This window comes from Trematomus bernacchii, unplaced genomic scaffold, assembly GCF_902827165.1.
Source record: "Trematomus bernacchii unplaced genomic scaffold, fTreBer1.1, whole genome shotgun sequence".
In the NCBI taxonomy this organism is placed as follows: domain Eukaryota; kingdom Metazoa; phylum Chordata; class Actinopteri; order Perciformes; family Nototheniidae; genus Trematomus; species Trematomus bernacchii.
Window position 1 is genome coordinate 50,893 of NW_022987680.1, and position 16,773 is coordinate 67,665.

Here is a 16,773-nt window from a genome sequence, read left to right on the forward strand (position 1 = left end):
GCCACTTAAAAACACAGTATCTAATATTAAGAGTTGCATGAATTTCATTCAAGGCAAGGCAACTTTATTTACTTAACACATACAGAGGGTAAATTCAAAGTACATTCACTGACATGATGACATGGATATGGCGCCACCTTGTGTCATGTTTACAATGCAGATTATTGACATTAGGTCTGGCAATACAGTCAATCATTATCCTGGTGATTATTTTGCAGATAAACCTAGTAACCCCGCCCCCTTTAAAAAAACGGCTCTTTTGAACGGCTCTTTTGAACGGCTCTTTGAAAGGAACGGAGCCATAAGATCCGGCTCCCTTCAAAGAGCCATAATTCCCATCACTATTTGGCATGTCTCGATTGAATATGCTTTATTTAAAACAAAAACAAGGACAATAAACAAAGCAGTCTTCACAACGGCCGGACAAAATACTTTGAGCCGCCCTATAGCCAAAGCCCGAGACACTGTTTAAAGCATAATAAAAACAATATATAGAGAGCATAATGTTTTTAATGCAATGCAGTCTCGCAACGTATGCTTCAGCAGAGAATGGCCCGCGGCGGGAAGCATTCGCTCGCGATCTCAAGACGAGCCTATGGACATCCCGGAAAGTTGAAAATGTACGCTAAGGGCCGCCCCCCTTGCGTTGGAAAAAGACCACAGGGGACCTTGACATAACGTCAACATACGCCGACCTGGGAGTGAGGATGTGTTGCTTGATAAATAACAATTATTTGTATTGTTTTGTGTTAAGATATTCAGGAGTTAAATTATTTAAAATTCACAGTCCTGAGTGTGGGTTTGTGGTGAATGTGGGGATCTACAGGACACACATTTTCAGAGTAAAGGCTTTCACATTACTATAATTATATTTTTATTTAAATGTAGGCTACATTTTACACCAAAACGGAATACAAAAGCAGGACCAACCATCATACATTGAATTCCTTGACTAACAAGAGAAAGATTCATTCATTTAAATAACTATTTAACAACAAATGGGCCGGTTCTAAAGGTTATTCAGTTGAGCCCGATGAGAGGGGATACAGCTGTGCACATGTCATCATTAACAGACGTCGTTTAAAAATGACGTTTGAGTGAACGAGGACATCCCAATTAATACCTGAGGACTCCTCTGTCCTCGTGTCACCTCCTCGTGTCTCTCGCTCGCATCTTACGGAGGCGGAGCTAAGACGCAAGGAAGGGACGCGAGTGAGGGAAAGGAGGGGTCGAGGAGGGGTATTGAGATGAGGCTCTAGAGTAGTAAGCACACAACTGGATAACTGAGACCTGGGTTGTTGTACTGCACACGTTTAGCGAGATATCTCTAAACTGAAGTTTTGTTAAAACTTTGCTGTTATCAGCAGCTTCAATACATTTAGACTTTTATCTGTTTTTGTAATTATTGCTTTGAGAAGGCATGAGTTCAATAGACATGGGAATACTTGATTTAAGTTCAGGAACTAGAACCTTAAAGTAGGTAATATAACTAATGTTATTTTGGTAGGAATTATGTTACAGCATTATGTAAAGAATACACATGAGTCAGAACTCAACTTGCCTAGCCCACAGGACACTTTCTGAATCAGGACAGGAGGGAAGGGGGCCACTAGGGGCCCGGGAACAATGTTTCCCTGGCACTAATAAACAGGCTCTATCAGTCTATTTATTGGGTTTTATGCATGTTGGCACATCATTGAAAGCAAAAGAAAATCTAATGTGAATCAATTCATTTTCATTGTGAATGAAAAAATGGCCGGCAGGTAAGATGTAAGATACTATTTAATGCAATGAAATAAAACTACCTTTGTGGGTTGACGTTTTCCTCTTTGAGGCTGGCATTTGGCTTGCACTCTATTTTAGGCTATTCTTATTTTTTGTCTACGTGGTGGACACTTACAGCATCTACACTCAGTCTTATCTGTGTTTCATCTGTTTTGACACAACCTCTACCTTCTAAATGAGGCTACAAGTTATACAACACAGACATGACAGTGATGTACGAATGTACCTTATGTTCAGGGAGCATGAAGGAAACAAATGCGTTCAGTCCTAACCAGAACCTGGAGAGGGCCACTTCAGCCTCTGTGCTGGACATCAGCGTTACACCAACATTTCCAGAAAAACATATTTTACACCCATTTCATAGATAAAAATAAAACATTTAGAAATGTAGAACATTTTTTTTTCTTCTAATGTATAAAACACAGGAGCGCAAAACAACTTTGATCACCCTATTTATTTTTGCCACTTGGTTTCCTTTAAGAGCACAACATTTTGAACAGCTTTGAAGAAAAACACATGGCTGCTTCCCTACACTGTCAACATCTAAAGAAAATCCACAGAACAAACCAAAATGTATCGTCCAGTCTTTTGAATATTTGTGAGCCAACTGGTGGCTGTAGTTCCAGTCCGTGACTCTGCGGGGGCTCAGAGGGGCGTGGTGGGGGTGGAGGCCGTGGTGGGGACCGTCACCGGGTGGAGTCCCAGGTCCAGGGACGGAGCTTCATCTGCAGGCGGGGGGCTCTTCTTCTGGGCGTCCAGCTTTTCCGTCAGCTGGGTGTAGAGCTCCTTCACTGGCTCGCTGCACTGTGGTCAACAAGGCAGGGTGTCACACACACACAGTCAGTACACAGTCAGTACACGGCCACACACACACAGTCAGTACACAGTCAGTACACGGCCACACACACACAGTCAGTACGCGGCCACACACACACAGTCAGTACACAGTCAGTACGCGGCCGGCCACACACACACACAGTCAGTACGCGGCCGGCCACACACACACACAGTCAGTACACAGTCAGTACGCGGCCGGCCACACACACACACAGTCAGTACACAGTCAGTACGCGGCCGGCCACACACACACACAGTCAGTACGCGGCCACACACACACAGTCAGTACGCGGCCACACACACACAGTCAGTACGCGGCCAGTCAGTACGCGGCCACACACACACACACACACACACACACACACACACACACACACACACACACACACACACACACACACACACACACACACACACACACACACACACACACACACACACACACACACACACACACACACACACACACACACACACACACACACACACACACACACACACACACACACACACACACACACACACACACACACACACACACACACACACATCACACACACACACACACACACACACACACACACACACACACACACACACACACACACACACACACACACACACACACACACACACACACACACACACACACACACACACACACACACACACACACACACACACACACAGAATGTAGAAATGAAGCCAACCTGTTTTGGAGGTTCGAGGGTTTTCATCAAGGTTTCCACGTGTGATGGCAGCACTTTGTGGTGAAGATGCAGCAACATCCGGAGGGTGTGTCTGTGCACGTTCTCTTTACTGAAAAACATCCAGACAATCCTTCAGAAACATGGCGGAGAAGTTTCAGCCAAAGTGAAAAAGAGTTATGTTGAAGGGCCTGCATCAGGCAGTCATATCAGAGGCTATGCTACAATCCGCTCACCTGGAGAAAGAAGTAAGAAGGAAGCCGTCGTAAACAACCGAGCAAAAGTCTTCTGATCCAAACTCATCGGAGAGCAGGGTGAGGTGTCCGGTCAGCAGGTGGAGGAAGATGTCTCCAAAGGCCATGTCATTGTACGTCTCCACTGTGGGAAGATCCAGCTTTTATTAAGTCATGTGGTTCCTGCTGTCAATCCTTTTTACTACTGAACCTACTGAGTAACCCATGGACTCCCCATGCAGTGCCTCTGTACACATTGAATACAATGTCAATCAAAACAAAAACATTTTAAATCGGAACCTACATACAACTATATATAAAATAAGGAAGAACAGTGTGTTGAGATGCTGCATGTTGGATAAGTTATAGTCTGTTTAAGAGCTGTGGTTTCAGATAATAGGATATTGTAGGACTTCTCAGATGTTTTACTGGACAGAGGGACAGAGAGGCAGACTGAAGGACAAAGAGGTAGACAGAGGGACAGATGGACAGAGGGACAGACGGACTGAGGGAAAGATGGGCAGACAGAGGGACAGAGGGACAGACGGACAGAGGGACAGAGAGGCAGACTGAAGGACAAAGAGGTAGACAGAGGGACAGACGGACTGAGGGACAGACGGACTGAGGGAAAGATGGGCAGACAGAGGGACAGATGGACAGATGGACAGACGGACAGAGAGGCAGACTGAAGGACAAAGAGGTAGACAGAGGGACAGACGGACAGATGGACAGAGGGACAGACGGACAGAGAGGCAGACTGAAGGACAAAGAGGTAGACAGAGGGACAGACGGACTGAGGGAAAGATGGGCAGACAGAGGGACAGATGGACAGACGGACTGAGAGGCAGACAGAGGGACAGATGGACTGAGGGACAGAGAGACAGACAGAGGGACAGATGGACAGAGAGGCTCACCCAGGGCAGGCAGCAGCCTCTGCAGGGCATTCTTATTCCTCAGTTTGGCGATGTGGAGGACGTAGTACAGACCCATCTCACAGGCCACTCTGTTCTCCTGCAGGTACCTGAGGGCCACAGACACATCACCATCACAGTACCTCTCACTGAAGCCTTCTTCACAAGTCACATTTTCTGAGAAGAAACAACAGCCTTATTAAAAGGAGCATCACAAAGTATGCCTTGGAAGATAGTTTGAGGTAGTTCTCATTACATTGAGGGTGGGTCTCTGTGTCTGCCAGAGGGTGGGTCTCTGTGTCTGCCAGAGGGTGGTCTCTGTGTCTGCCAGAGGGTGGTCTCTGTGTCTGCCAGAGGGTGGGTCTCTGTGTCTGCCAGAGGGTGGGTCTCTGTGTCTGCCAGAGGGTGGGTCTCTGTGTCTGCCAGAGGGTGGGTCTCTGTGTCTGCCAGAGGGTAGTCTCTGTGTCTGCCAGAGGGTGGGTCTCTGTGTCTGCCAGAGGGTGGTCTCTGTGTCTGCCAGAGGGTGGGTCTCTGTGTCTGCCAGAGGGTGGTCTCTGTGTCTGCCAGAGGGTGGTCTCTGTGTCTGCCAGAGGGTGGTCTCTGTGTCTGCCAGAGGGTGGTCTCTGTGTCTGCCAGAGGGTGGTCTCTGTGTCTGCCAGAGGGTAGTCTCTGTGTCTGCCAGAGGGTGGGTCTGTGTGTCTGCCAGAGGGTAGGTCTCTGTGTCTGCCAGAGGGTGGGTCTCTGTGTCTGCCAGAGGGTGGGTCTCTGTGTCTGCCAGAGGGTAGTCTCTGTGTCTGCCAGAGGGTGGGTCTCTGTGTCTGCCAGAGGGTGGGTCTCTGTGTCTGCCAGAGTGTAGGTCTTTGTGTCTGCCAGAGGGTGGGTCTCTGTGTCTGCCAGAGGGTAGGTCTCTGTGTCTGCCAGAGGGTGGGTCTCTGTGTCTGCCAGAGGGTGGGTCTCTGTGTCTGCCAGAGGGTGGTCTCTGTGTCTGCCAGAGGGTAGTCTCTGTGTCTGCCAGAGGGTGGGTCTCTGTGTCTGCCAGAGGGTGGGTCTCTGTGTCTGCCAGAGGGTAGTCTCTGTGTCTGCCAGAGGGTAGTCTCTGTGTCTGCCAGAGGGTAGTCTCTGTGTCTGCGAGAGGGTAGGTCTCTGTGTCTGCCAGAGGGTGGTCTCTGTGTCTGCCAGAGGGTAGGTCTCTGTGTCTGCGAGAGGGTAGGTCTCTGTGTCTGCCAGAGGGTGGTCTCTGTGTCTGCGAGAGGGTAGGTCTCTGTGTCTGCCAGAGGGTGGTCTCTGTGTCTGCCAGAGGGTAGTCTCTGTGTCTGCGAGAGGGTAGGTCTCCGTGTCTGCCAGAGGGTGGTCTCTGTGTCTGCCAGAGGGTAGTCTCTGTGTCTGCGAGAGGGTAGGTCTCTGTGTCTGCCAGAGGGTGGGTCTCTGTGTCTGCCAGAGGGTAGGTCTCTGTGTCTGCCAGAGGGTAGGTCTCTGTGTCTGCCAGAGGGTGGTCTCTGTGTCTGCCAGAGGGTAGGTCTCTGTGTCTGCCAGAGGGTCAGAGGGTGGGTCTCTGTGTCTGCCAGAGGGTAGTCTCTGTGTCTGCCAGAGGGTGGGTCTCTGTGTCTGCCAGAGGGTAGTCTCTGTGTCTGCCAGAGGGTGGGTCTCTGTGTCTGCCAGAGGGTAGTCTCTGTGTCTGCCAGAGGGTGGGTCTCTGTGTCTGCCAGAGGGTAGGTCTCTGTGTCTGCCAGAGGGTGGTCTCTGTGTCTGCCAGAGGGTGGGTCTCTGTGTCTGCCAGAGGGTGGGTCTCTGTGTCTGCCAGAGGGTGGGTCTCTGTGTCTGCCAGAGGGTAGTCTCTGTGTCTGCCAGAGGGTGGGTCTCTGTGTCTGCCAGAGGGTGGGTCTCTGTGTCTGCCAGAGGGTGGGTCTCTGTGTCTGCCAGAGGGTAGTCTCTGTGGCTGCCAGAGGGTGGGTCTCTGTGGCTGCCAGAGGGTAGGTCTCTGTGTCTGCCAGAGGGTGGTCTCTGTGTCTGCCAGAGGGTGGGTCTCTGTGTCTGCCAGAGGGTAGTCTCTGTGTCTGCCAGAGGGTAGTCTCTGTGTCTGCCAGAGGGTAGGTCTGTGTGTCTGCCAGAGGGTAGGTCTCTGTGTCTGCCAGAGGGTGGTCTCTGTGTCTGCCAGAGGGTGGGTCTCTGTGTCTGCCAGAGGGTAGTCTCTGTGTCTGCCAGAGGGTAGTCTCTGTGTCTGCCAGAGGGTGGGTCTCTGTGTCTGCCAGAGGGTAGTCTCTGTGTCTGCCAGAGGGTGGGTCTCTGTGTCTGCCAGAGGGTGGGTCTCTGTTACCCCTTTCACACCAACGCAACTCCGGTTCAAGCTCCGTGCTAGAGCTTTTCAGGTTCGGAACCGGTACTTCGGTTTAGCTCCGGCTCTTTTCACACCGCTCAGAGACCGACTGGTGCTGCCGCTGCTGCATCATGACGTCACAGTTTACGTCGCTGATTTTCTCCCCAACGGAGCTCACCTCACAACAACAACGGGCCGGGGACTGCGTTGCTTTTAACCATACGAAGCCAGATTAAATTAAATAACGACTTCTCCAACCTTATACTTTTCTCCAGAGTGCCGTGGTTCATTGTTTATTAATGTGTTTCAGCGGCATTTACCGACCGCTGCAGTGCTGGCTGCTCTTCAACGGGAGTGTATTCTCCCGTTAGCTCCGGGTTAGCTCACACGGCTCTAAAGTATTCACTGTCTGACTGTCACACAAGCAGCTGATACATATCCCCAGTTCCCCTTAAGTGAATGTGTGTCAGTCTGAATTGACGCTGTTTGGCATCACAACGCTGTTATGAAAGTTTCTCTGGTATAACATGGGTGATGTTAGCATAGCAACCGAAGCTAAACTGACTACTTGCTAAGCCGTTTTCTACAGGCACTTTTTACCGACGTATTTTTCATTATGATTCTACTTGTGATAGTCGGACATGACAACCTGTGCAGCCCATGTATTGATTCCATCCGATAGCTGCTATAATAACAATCAAAACGTCTGCCTGCTCTCCACAATGATCAATAACAGCGAAGGGATGGTCAAAGTAAGGTACAAATAAACAGAATCACACGAAGCCTGGTCAGTGTTGCCTGACTTTATAAAGCGTGTTTTTTTTTTACAAGTGTGTGGTTGCCTTCTAGTCACTTTGCTCAGCACTACTGCTTGTTACAACTTTTATTTGCCGTACTCGCCTTAACTGTTAGCTCAGGTTGATCTCGCCCCCCTCCGACGTAAGCGTGACGTATGCGGTTCTTGCTTCTAGACGGACAACTTTTTGGTGCTCGAAACGAACCGGATTCCGGAGCTTAGAGGCTGCTCCGCTGCGGTGTGAACAGGAAAACCCGGTGCTTTTCAAGCACCAGCACCGAACCGGCCCCGAAACACCGTTGGTGTGAATGGGGTATGTGTCTGCCAGAGGGTGGGTCTCTGTGTCTGCCAGAGGGTGGGTCTCTGTGTCTGCCAGAGGGTGGGTCTGTGTGTCTGCCAGAGGGTAGGTCTGTGTGTCTGCCAGAGGGTAGTCTCTGTGTCTGCCAGAGGGTGGGTCTCTGTGTCTGCCAGAGGGTAGTCTCTGTGTCTGCCAGAGGGTGGGTCTCTGTGTCTGCCAGAGGGTAGGTCTGTGTGTCTGCCAGAGGGTAGTCTCTGTGTCTGCCAGAGGGTGGTCTCTGTGTCTGCCAGAGGGTAGTCTCTGTGTCTGCCAGAGGGTGGTCTCTGTGTCTGCCAGAGGGTAGGTCTCTGTGTCTGCCAGAGGGTGGGTCTGTGTGTCTGCCAGAGGGTGGGTCTGTGTGTCTGCCAGAGGGTAGGTCTATGTGTCTGCCAGAGGGTAGGTCTGTGTGTCTGCCAGAGGGTAGTCTCTGTGTCTGCCAGAGGGTGGTCTCTGTGTCTGCCAGAGGGTAGTCTCTGTGTCTGCCAGAGGGTAGGTCTGTGTGTCTGCCAGAGGGTAGGTCTGTGTGTCTGCCAGAGGGTAGGTCTGTGTGTCTGCCAGAGGGTAGTCTCTGTGTCTGCCAGAGGGTGGGTCTCTGTGTCTGCCAGAGGGTAGGTCTCTGTGTCTGCCAGAGGGTAGTCTCTGTGTCTGCCAGAGGGTAGGTCTGTGTGTCTGCCAGAGGGTAGGTCTGTGTGTCTGCCAGAGGGTAGGTCTGTGTGTCTGCCAGAGGGTAGTCTCTGTGTCTGCCAGAGGGTGGGTCTCTGTGTCTGCCAGAGGGTGGGTCTGCCAGAGGGTAGTCTCTGTGTCTGCCAGAGGGTGGGTCTCTGTGTCTGCCAGAGGGTGGGTCTCTGTGTCTGCCAGAGGGTGGCACCTTTAGTTTGATATGGCCTGGAATGTAATAAAGCTGCTGATGCTTGTGTGTATAAACTAAAGAAAATTCACAGTACAAATTCCCAGAGCTCAAGATTTTTGATTTACACAGATTTAAAAAGGCAGCCAGTTCATAGCCAGTTCATAGCAAGTGATGACCGTCTGTCCTTAATAAATCATAAATGTGAATGATATCAGATACAAGCATCACTGTTTCTACTGCAAACTGTGGTGGGGATAACTGCAGAGAGTAAAGGAAGATGAAAGGTCACATCATGTGCATCAGGACACTGTCTCAGTGATGTTCTATCATGTGGCCGTCTCCTCCTGCAGTGCCTCACCTGGTAAAGGCATCCGGAAGGGTGGTGGGGTATGGTGGGGAACTCTTCTCCTCACCGGGAAGTTTCTGATCCACTGTGAAGGTGTGATCGTCGACAACCACTGACATCATGGCAGGCAGGAAGCGGGTCACCACCTCCACATCCTGAGAGGAGGCGCACAGGAAGGCCAATTAGTCAAATATATATTACTAAGGCAGAGCAGACTGCAGCTTGGGCAGCAGGACGCCATTCTCTATCTGCAGTCATGTGACACAGCAAGGGTATCTTTGAGAAACTCCTGGCACATAAATGGACCACATATAACAGTGATTATATGAATCAGTAGTAGCTGAAGTAATTATGACACTACTTGCATATCATCAATTATATATATATGATTTGACTCTCGGGTAAAATGTCAGGACCTTATTTATAAGCTTTTGCTTGTAGCTTTTATACATTTGTAACAAGTCACCTAACAGATTAGATTATGAGAACAAAAGCACAATTACCCAATATAAACAAATTAGTAATAGATCTATTACTAATTACAGTCTAACTATTTCAACAGGTTTAAATGCAACCAACGACCTTCGGAACACAGTGAGAACAAACGAGCAATGTCAGTGAGCTGAGAGTATGCCTGAGGTGTAAACTGTACGTACCAAACGAGGCTCTTTAAAGACCTGGCTGTCAATCATGTCCCAGGCCCCCTGACCCAGGGACAGCATCCTCAGCAGCAGCATCAGGTCGGGACTGTCCTGTTCACAAACACAGACGCAGCTTGATGACTACACTTTGGCCGTTTAAATTGATATTTACATAGTCGACAATATTGTAACTGTGTTGAGACTAGATTGGTGGTCAAGGTTTTTTCATGCAAAACCATTTTCAGTTAACTGTTGCCATTCAATTATGAAAGCCGGCACGATATGTAATTATAAAGCTAACTACAAAACCTAACTTTTGATTTATTATGGTGACCTTGATTTAAAGGGCCCATGACATGGCCATTTCTACTGATCATAATTCCATTGTTGAGGTATACTAGAATAGATTTATATTGTGCAATGTTCCAAACTCTCATTGGTTTCTCATACAGCATCTCTGTATAGTATGTGTATTCACTCTCTGTCCTAAACGGCTTGTTGGAGCTCCTGCCCCCCCCTCCCTGTGAGCCCAGTGGCCGTGTGCGAGACAGCGAAACCCAGCGCGAAACCCACACACACACCCGCAGACTGGCTGGGAGTTTGTGTGTGTGCTCAGGCTGAGTTCCGTGGTGTCTCGCTGACCCCACACCAGTGAGCCAGCTCAGTGTCCCGCTCCTCGCAGCAGCGAGCCTCGCAACGTCCCGCCGAGTGTGTGTGTGTGAGGAAGTCCACGGATTGTTCCAAACGTAACGGCTCCGAGGACGTTACGTCACTATACCCGAAATACGTCACTGTACCCAAGAAGTAAACAATGGAAAAAGAAAATCTCCAACGAGGTGTTCTGGGGCAGCATAGACAGGTCTTTTCTGTGTTAGAGTTTTACTCGCTACAGGGTGTACTTTCTGCAGCAGAGTCCTGCACGGGTCTGATTTTCAAGACCCGCTCCCGCCCCACACCCGCGACGTGCAATACCGAACCCGCCCCGCTACCCGCACATATTGCCAATTAGTTCCACAACCCGACCCGACCCGTCGGCACAAGATCCGCAACCCGACCCGAACCCGCATATATATGAGCAGTGAAAACGTGCAATTATTAACACACACAGTTGCATATTTGGCTCAAAAAGCGTGGGATGTTGGTTATTTTCTCCATCTAGGATGACACCAAAAGCCTCCCAGACGTTGGATTTCGCTCTTGAGGAAGAGTTATTGAAAATGCTGTATTCTCCGAGCTTCGCCTTCACCTCAGCCATTTCAAATGTGGCGCGCTCAGCAGCAGATTGATGCGCTGCAGATTGATGCGCTGCAGAGGTTATGATTATGCGCGGTCCCGCGGGGGAGAGGTCTGAGGATTTAAACATTAAACTAAATTATTATTATTTTAATATATTTATTATGCAACAATAAATAAATGTGACCCGCATCATCTTTGTTTTACCCAGAACCGAACCCGGAAAAAAGCGTTTGAAAAAAATACCACCCGCAAATCACTTTTTTTGCGGGTCACAAGTCGGGTACCCGACCCGATGCAGGACTCTGCTCTGCAGACTGTTTACATGCATAAAAAGCTACATAACACACAAGGGGACGGGTAATACTGTGGGTAATGTCCACAGTAATGACTCTTACATGTCTAATATGTGTAATGTGTAATTGTAAAGCGCTTTAAGCACCTGTAAAAGCGCTCTAATAAAAAAAAAATGTAATGCATTATTATTATTATTAATAACCAGAAAAGCATGACATGGGACCTTTAATTTGTTTTGTGGTACAAACACGGTAGGTAGCTAATGTAGCCCCAACATAAATGATTTGCTCTACTAGTGTTGTTTTGTGCGGTCACACATCCAAAACTAAACTTCAGTGTTGACGACAGTGCTTCCACTACATTGCTGCATTTGTGGTTGGACTGTTTGATTAGATTTAGATTCAGTGTTCCTCGTAAAAAGTCACTTTGTAAATAAAAAAAAAACATGTTGGGTGCATTTCCTCCCTCATGAAACATTAGTAACCCTGCAAAGATTAAAGCAGACTCATTTTCTGGCTCTCTATTTTTCTTGCTGCATCACCCCCCCAGCTGTCAGTCAGCAGAGTGCCGTCAAACCACTGGCATGCTGCACCCCCCCTGCTCACCCTGGGTAGAGAGTCCTGACTCAGCAGCTCCTGCAGGTTCCTCATGATGCTCAGCACCAGGGTGTTGCAGGCGAACGGGTCACACAGAATCATGGACAGGTCCCTGAGAAGCAGAGACTCAGAAGATTAATCATCTGAGAGGAACAGCTCGGCTCCTAAACTTAAACCATCCTCCCGTCTTTTACCCGAGGACTTGCTCCTGTCCTTTCTTCACTCCATCCAGGAAACCCTGCAGCTCTCTGGCTCTCTTCCCGTCCACAAACTTCTCCCGGATGCAGGCGTCTAAACACCAGGTGAACTGTGGCGGACCAGAACAGAAACACAGGTCACACAGGTCACACAGAGCTTCAGAGAGGATACAGGGTCTGGGGCTCTGTAGTGATACGATGGTGTCATAAAGGGACTCGTACCTTGTGGCAGGGGTCCACAGAGCAGATCTCACTGATGTCCAGGTCATGAAGAGACATGAGCAGCTCTGCTCTCAGGGTGCAGTAGTGGACATTTCGTGTTCTCAGGAAGAGCGTCCGTAAAAACTGCAGCACCATGTCATACAGCTTCACATTCTTCCCAATCATCTGTGTCAGCTTTAGCACCACCTACATCAACAGACGGCTCCATCATCTCACACAGGGGCCCATGTCTCACACACTTTGGTAAAGACTTTATCACAATATCTAATCTGACGAGCGGGACTCACCTCCCCTTGGCGCCGTGTTTTGGGAGACGGGCTGAAGAAGTTGTGCAGGATGGAGAGGTCGCTGCTGAACAGAGCGGCTTCCTTCTCCACGATGTACTGCTTCAGGAGGGGGGACACTTCGTCCCCAAACAGAGCCTGGTTGTCCTGCCAGATCTGCCTCTTCACCTCCACGGCACACACCTTGTACAGCTCCTTGTCAGCCATCACCATCTTCAGTTTCTTCTCTGGTACCTTCAAGGGAAGCAGGTAATAAAATATAAACGGTGCTCATCATGCTGAGGCAATGTAAACACTTTGATGTGATCATGACTTCATCTGATATTTTCCTCATGAAAGCTCATCCTGGATTTATAATGTTTGTCATATGGATCGTATATGTTGTAATTTTACTCTGTACATACAACATCCATGGCATGTCTCTCTGTGATGGTAGAAGTTGTATTGTCTTTGTTGCTTATCCATTACACCAGTATTAACGGGGCAGTGTAGCAGCAAGCTAACATAAAGTAGGAGTTATATTGACAGAAGAAATTTGATGTAATGAATCATAATACTCAAATTGAAGATTTTAATATCTTGATGAACATGATAAAAGACGACAGAAATTCAAGTGTGACACACTGTCTGCTGATTAAAGGACACCTATCATGCTATATTTAAATGATATATTGTAGGGCCATACCTATATAAGGTATATTTATACGTTTCTGTTTTCAAAATACCAAACAGATCATGCATTTTAGCCATGCCTCATTTCGCTCTATGTGCTGTTTGCTGTCTACGGGTCTGATTCTGCTGACCACGCCCCCCTGCAGGAGAGGGGAGCCGTGCTCTGATCAGCTGCTGGGCTGTCAGAAGAGGGGGAGAAAAAGAGATCTCCGTCCTCCGTGTTTTATTATATAGAGTCGTTATTAATTTGTTTTAAAGCTCAATAAATAACAAAGAAGACCTTTGACCGGCACTTTTCTAATTTTGTCCGGAAGATTTAAACTTTAACGGACATCTTGACCGGCGAAAGTAACTGAAACTGAAACTCTGCCGCACGGTCCCCTCGTTCCTTGGAAGAGGCGGAGAGGTGGGTGTTTGTCATCTGCTGGTGGACTAACCGGAGAGAATTACAGTGCTTGCCTCGACGGGGAGTGATTGCATTGAATTAAAGCAGCGGGAGCAAACGCTTGCCTCGGGGAGGGAGAAAAAAAGCCACAGCGGAGAATAAACAGAAGGGTAACCATGGTAACTATGGGCGGGAAGTCTTCTTCGCTGCTTTTGTGGCAGACTACAGCGCCACTTACAGGCCTGGCATATGTACTACAGCGTCTCCAGCGCTTTCGAGTGGCAATGGCCGGCCGTGGCCCAACCCCACATTCCCCTGATAGGTGGAGAGTTGGCCCAATAGCCGTAGCGCCACCGTCCTGACGTCAGTAACGTGTTCAAATCTGGATCAGTTTTTATCAGATCCGTTGCAGCCCCTTTTTTAGAGATTTGGGTATGGAGGAAAATAGAGAGGGTTGTGTTTTCTGACACTTGGTGAGTTCCCTGGAACACCGGGGACACATATTCATGTATAAAAGACGTACAAAAGTGCATTTTGCATGATAGGTCCCCTTTAAATGTAAATATTGCGCATACCTAATTTAGTCTACTGTTTTCATTCTTTAACATTACAGCTTCTGATGATACTTGCCTTGGGAAGATGCTTCAGCACCTGCATGACCACTGGCTGAATGGATGGCATCTTGACGAGGGGAAAGCTCTTCTCTAGCAGCTCCTCAAGCTTCCCATATCTGGAAGAAGATTGTAAGAAAACAGAGCACAATAGCAGCCAAGCCGGTTCCTTCAGAACTTTACAGAGCAAAAAACAACACCTTACCTGTCCTCCTCCTTGCCCTCTGCAATGGTGGCAACTCGCTCCATCAGCTTGTCTCGGAGCTCGTCAAACACAGACTGGTGGAACTCCAGCCGAGGAGTTCCATGGAGGTCGAGGAAGGGCAGAGCAGACTGCAGCGTGGGCAGCAGGATGCCATTCTCTATCTGCAGTCATGTGACACAGCACAGACTCATCAGCTCTAGCTGACAACTCAGAGACAGCTGCTTATTTGCAATGTCTGATAGCAGGTCAAACACAATCAAAAACACGTGACACAGCAAGGGTATCTTTGAGAAACTCCTGGCACATAAATGGACCACATATAACAGTGATGGTATGAATCTGTTCTAGCTGAAGAAATGATGACGTTACTTACATATCATAAATTGTATTTCTTAATTTGACTGGTCAGGACATTATTAATAAGCTTTTGCTTGTAGCTTTTATACATTTCTTACAAGTCACCTAACAGATTAATATTGATAACAAAAGCACAATTACCCAATATAAACATATGGTAATAGATCTATTTCTAATTACACTTGAGAAATACTCACTTATTACACAATTAATATATACCAATTAGGAGTTGTGATGTATTCAGGCGCTATCGTGTTAGCATATTACTAATGACCAAATGGAAGGCAAAAATTATGACAGAAGGTAAACTTAAATGTGTGTAGCTGCTGTAAGAGAAGGTGATGATATATAACTACTATATTGAAACCGTTATATCAAAACTTCTAACACTTGAACAATACTTCCAGCTATGTGTGTGATTTGCATCTGTTTTCATGGTATTGTGTTGCTACTTTAGTCGAATCTTAGAGCAGGACGACTGTTGGTTTACTGACATAGAGCCAAAAGTTACATTAAAGTGTGTGTGTGTGTGCGCATTCAAAATGTTCCTCAAGTAAAAGTAGAAAAGTATTCTCATCAAAATATAGTGAAAGTAGCGACAGTAAAAGTAGTCATTGTGCAGATTGGTCCATTTCAGAATAATATATATGATATGTTTTATAATGATTGATCATGAAAGTGTTCTCAAAGCTGGTAAAGGTGCAGCTAGTTTGAATGACTTTGTATACTGCAGGGTAGCTTGTGAATTTACTCCAGGTGGAACTAAAGTCTGATTTAAGAGTTCTTTGTATTGTACACGATTATCCTCTGAACTGTAGTAAGTCATTGAAATACTCAAGTAAAGTACAAGTACGTCAAAGTTGTACTTCAGTACAGTACCTGAGTAGGTGTACTTAGTTACTTTACACCACTGGCAGCTACATTGTAGATCATTATTTGTCCCGCGGTTACCTGGAACTGGTCGATGGCTTTCAGAGGCTCCGTGCAGTTGGTGAGGGTCTCCTTCAGATCCTCCCCGTTAGAGATCCCGAGCTCCGGCAGCCCCGCGAACATCCTTTCGCTGTTTTATCATCAAAGTGAAGGATTCTACCATGTGAAACTGCAGCCACAAAATCCGCTGTCTTCACAACACAGCCTCACATTCATGCACACATTACGCTCTACGCATTCAAAGCAAACTTCCTCTGTTGCAGCTTTGTAAACAGTCCGTCAGAAACACCGGCGAGCTGAGCGTTCCAGGCTTCTTCGTGTTCTGGCCAAGCCCCCAGGAAGTGCGCCGGACTCTGATGAAAATATTCGTGCTGGCCAAACGGCGGTACTACACTTCCTTTTGGTTGCCAGGCCCGGAAACACTTTTTCCCATTGACTTACATGGGGAAAGAGTGGTCTGTAACTCGTTGGATAATTTTTTTTAAACTAAATAAACTACCCAGTATGAACACTTGTATAGCCCTTATTAAAAACATTCGTTCCTCAAGTTGTAAAAATGTGCTAATAACGTTATTCTGAGAGTTATTTCCCTCTGCATTATGAACGCGCATCTAACCCACGGGACCGCGCCGCCCGGCACGTTCATGTTACGTGTTCAGCACATGGATGTATAATAAGAACTGGATACAGCGTGGGAGGCGGGGCCTCATTCATTCCTATGAGAGTTGCTCAATCGCGCATGATGACAAAATGGCCCAACTTTTGAGAGAGCGAAACGTCACAGATTACCCGGCATGCCTGAGAAGTACCCGTATGTGCGCTCATAGCGCATGCGCAACTTTAAACATGCCCCCCAAAATGCTCGTTCACATCAAGCACGTCAATTTGCGTACACGTAACAGCACCGCGCGTTCATGACAGCATGGTAATGGGTTGTTATGATGGATTTGATATTAACGACGAGGCGGCAGTTAGCAGCTAGCGGCTAGCTAGTAATTATGCTAATTTACACATCAGTCGTTATGTA

At 47.8% G+C, this 16,773-nt stretch overlaps 1 protein-coding gene across 1 annotated transcript; it reads right to left on the reverse strand.

The window, feature by feature from the left end:
* Positions 1 to 2,220: 2,220 nt before the first annotated feature.
* nelfb (negative elongation factor complex member B) lies at positions 2,221 to 16,045 on the reverse strand. The gene is made up of 13 exons (XM_034136282.1): positions 15,768 to 16,045; positions 14,460 to 14,620; positions 14,274 to 14,373; positions 12,590 to 12,820; positions 12,303 to 12,488; positions 12,078 to 12,190; positions 11,893 to 11,995; positions 9,773 to 9,868; positions 9,129 to 9,271; positions 4,477 to 4,583; positions 3,566 to 3,707; positions 3,333 to 3,441; positions 2,221 to 2,589 (listed from the first exon to the last, which is right to left on the reverse strand). Exons 1-13 carry the CDS (start codon positions 15,867 to 15,869, stop codon positions 2,431 to 2,433), a joined length of 1,752 nt encoding a protein of 583 aa, XP_033992173.1. The 5' UTR covers positions 15,870 to 16,045; the 3' UTR covers positions 2,221 to 2,430.
* Positions 16,046 to 16,773: the final 728 nt, after the last annotated feature.

Excerpts from the sequence above, each read along its gene's own strand:
- nelfb (XM_034136282.1), bottom strand. The coding sequence starts at position 15,869 with ATGTTCGCGGGGCTGCCGGAGCTCGGGATCTCTAACGGGGAGGATCTG. Across the intron at positions 12,489-12,589 it reads AAACACGGCGCCAAGGGGAG|GTGGTGCTAAAGCTGACACA; the intron begins GTGAGTCCCGCT and ends CTGTTGATGTAG. Across the intron at positions 3,708-4,476 it reads GAGGCTGCTGCCTGCCCTGG|TGGAGACGTACAATGACATG; the intron begins GTGAGCCTCTCT and ends ATCTTCCCACAG.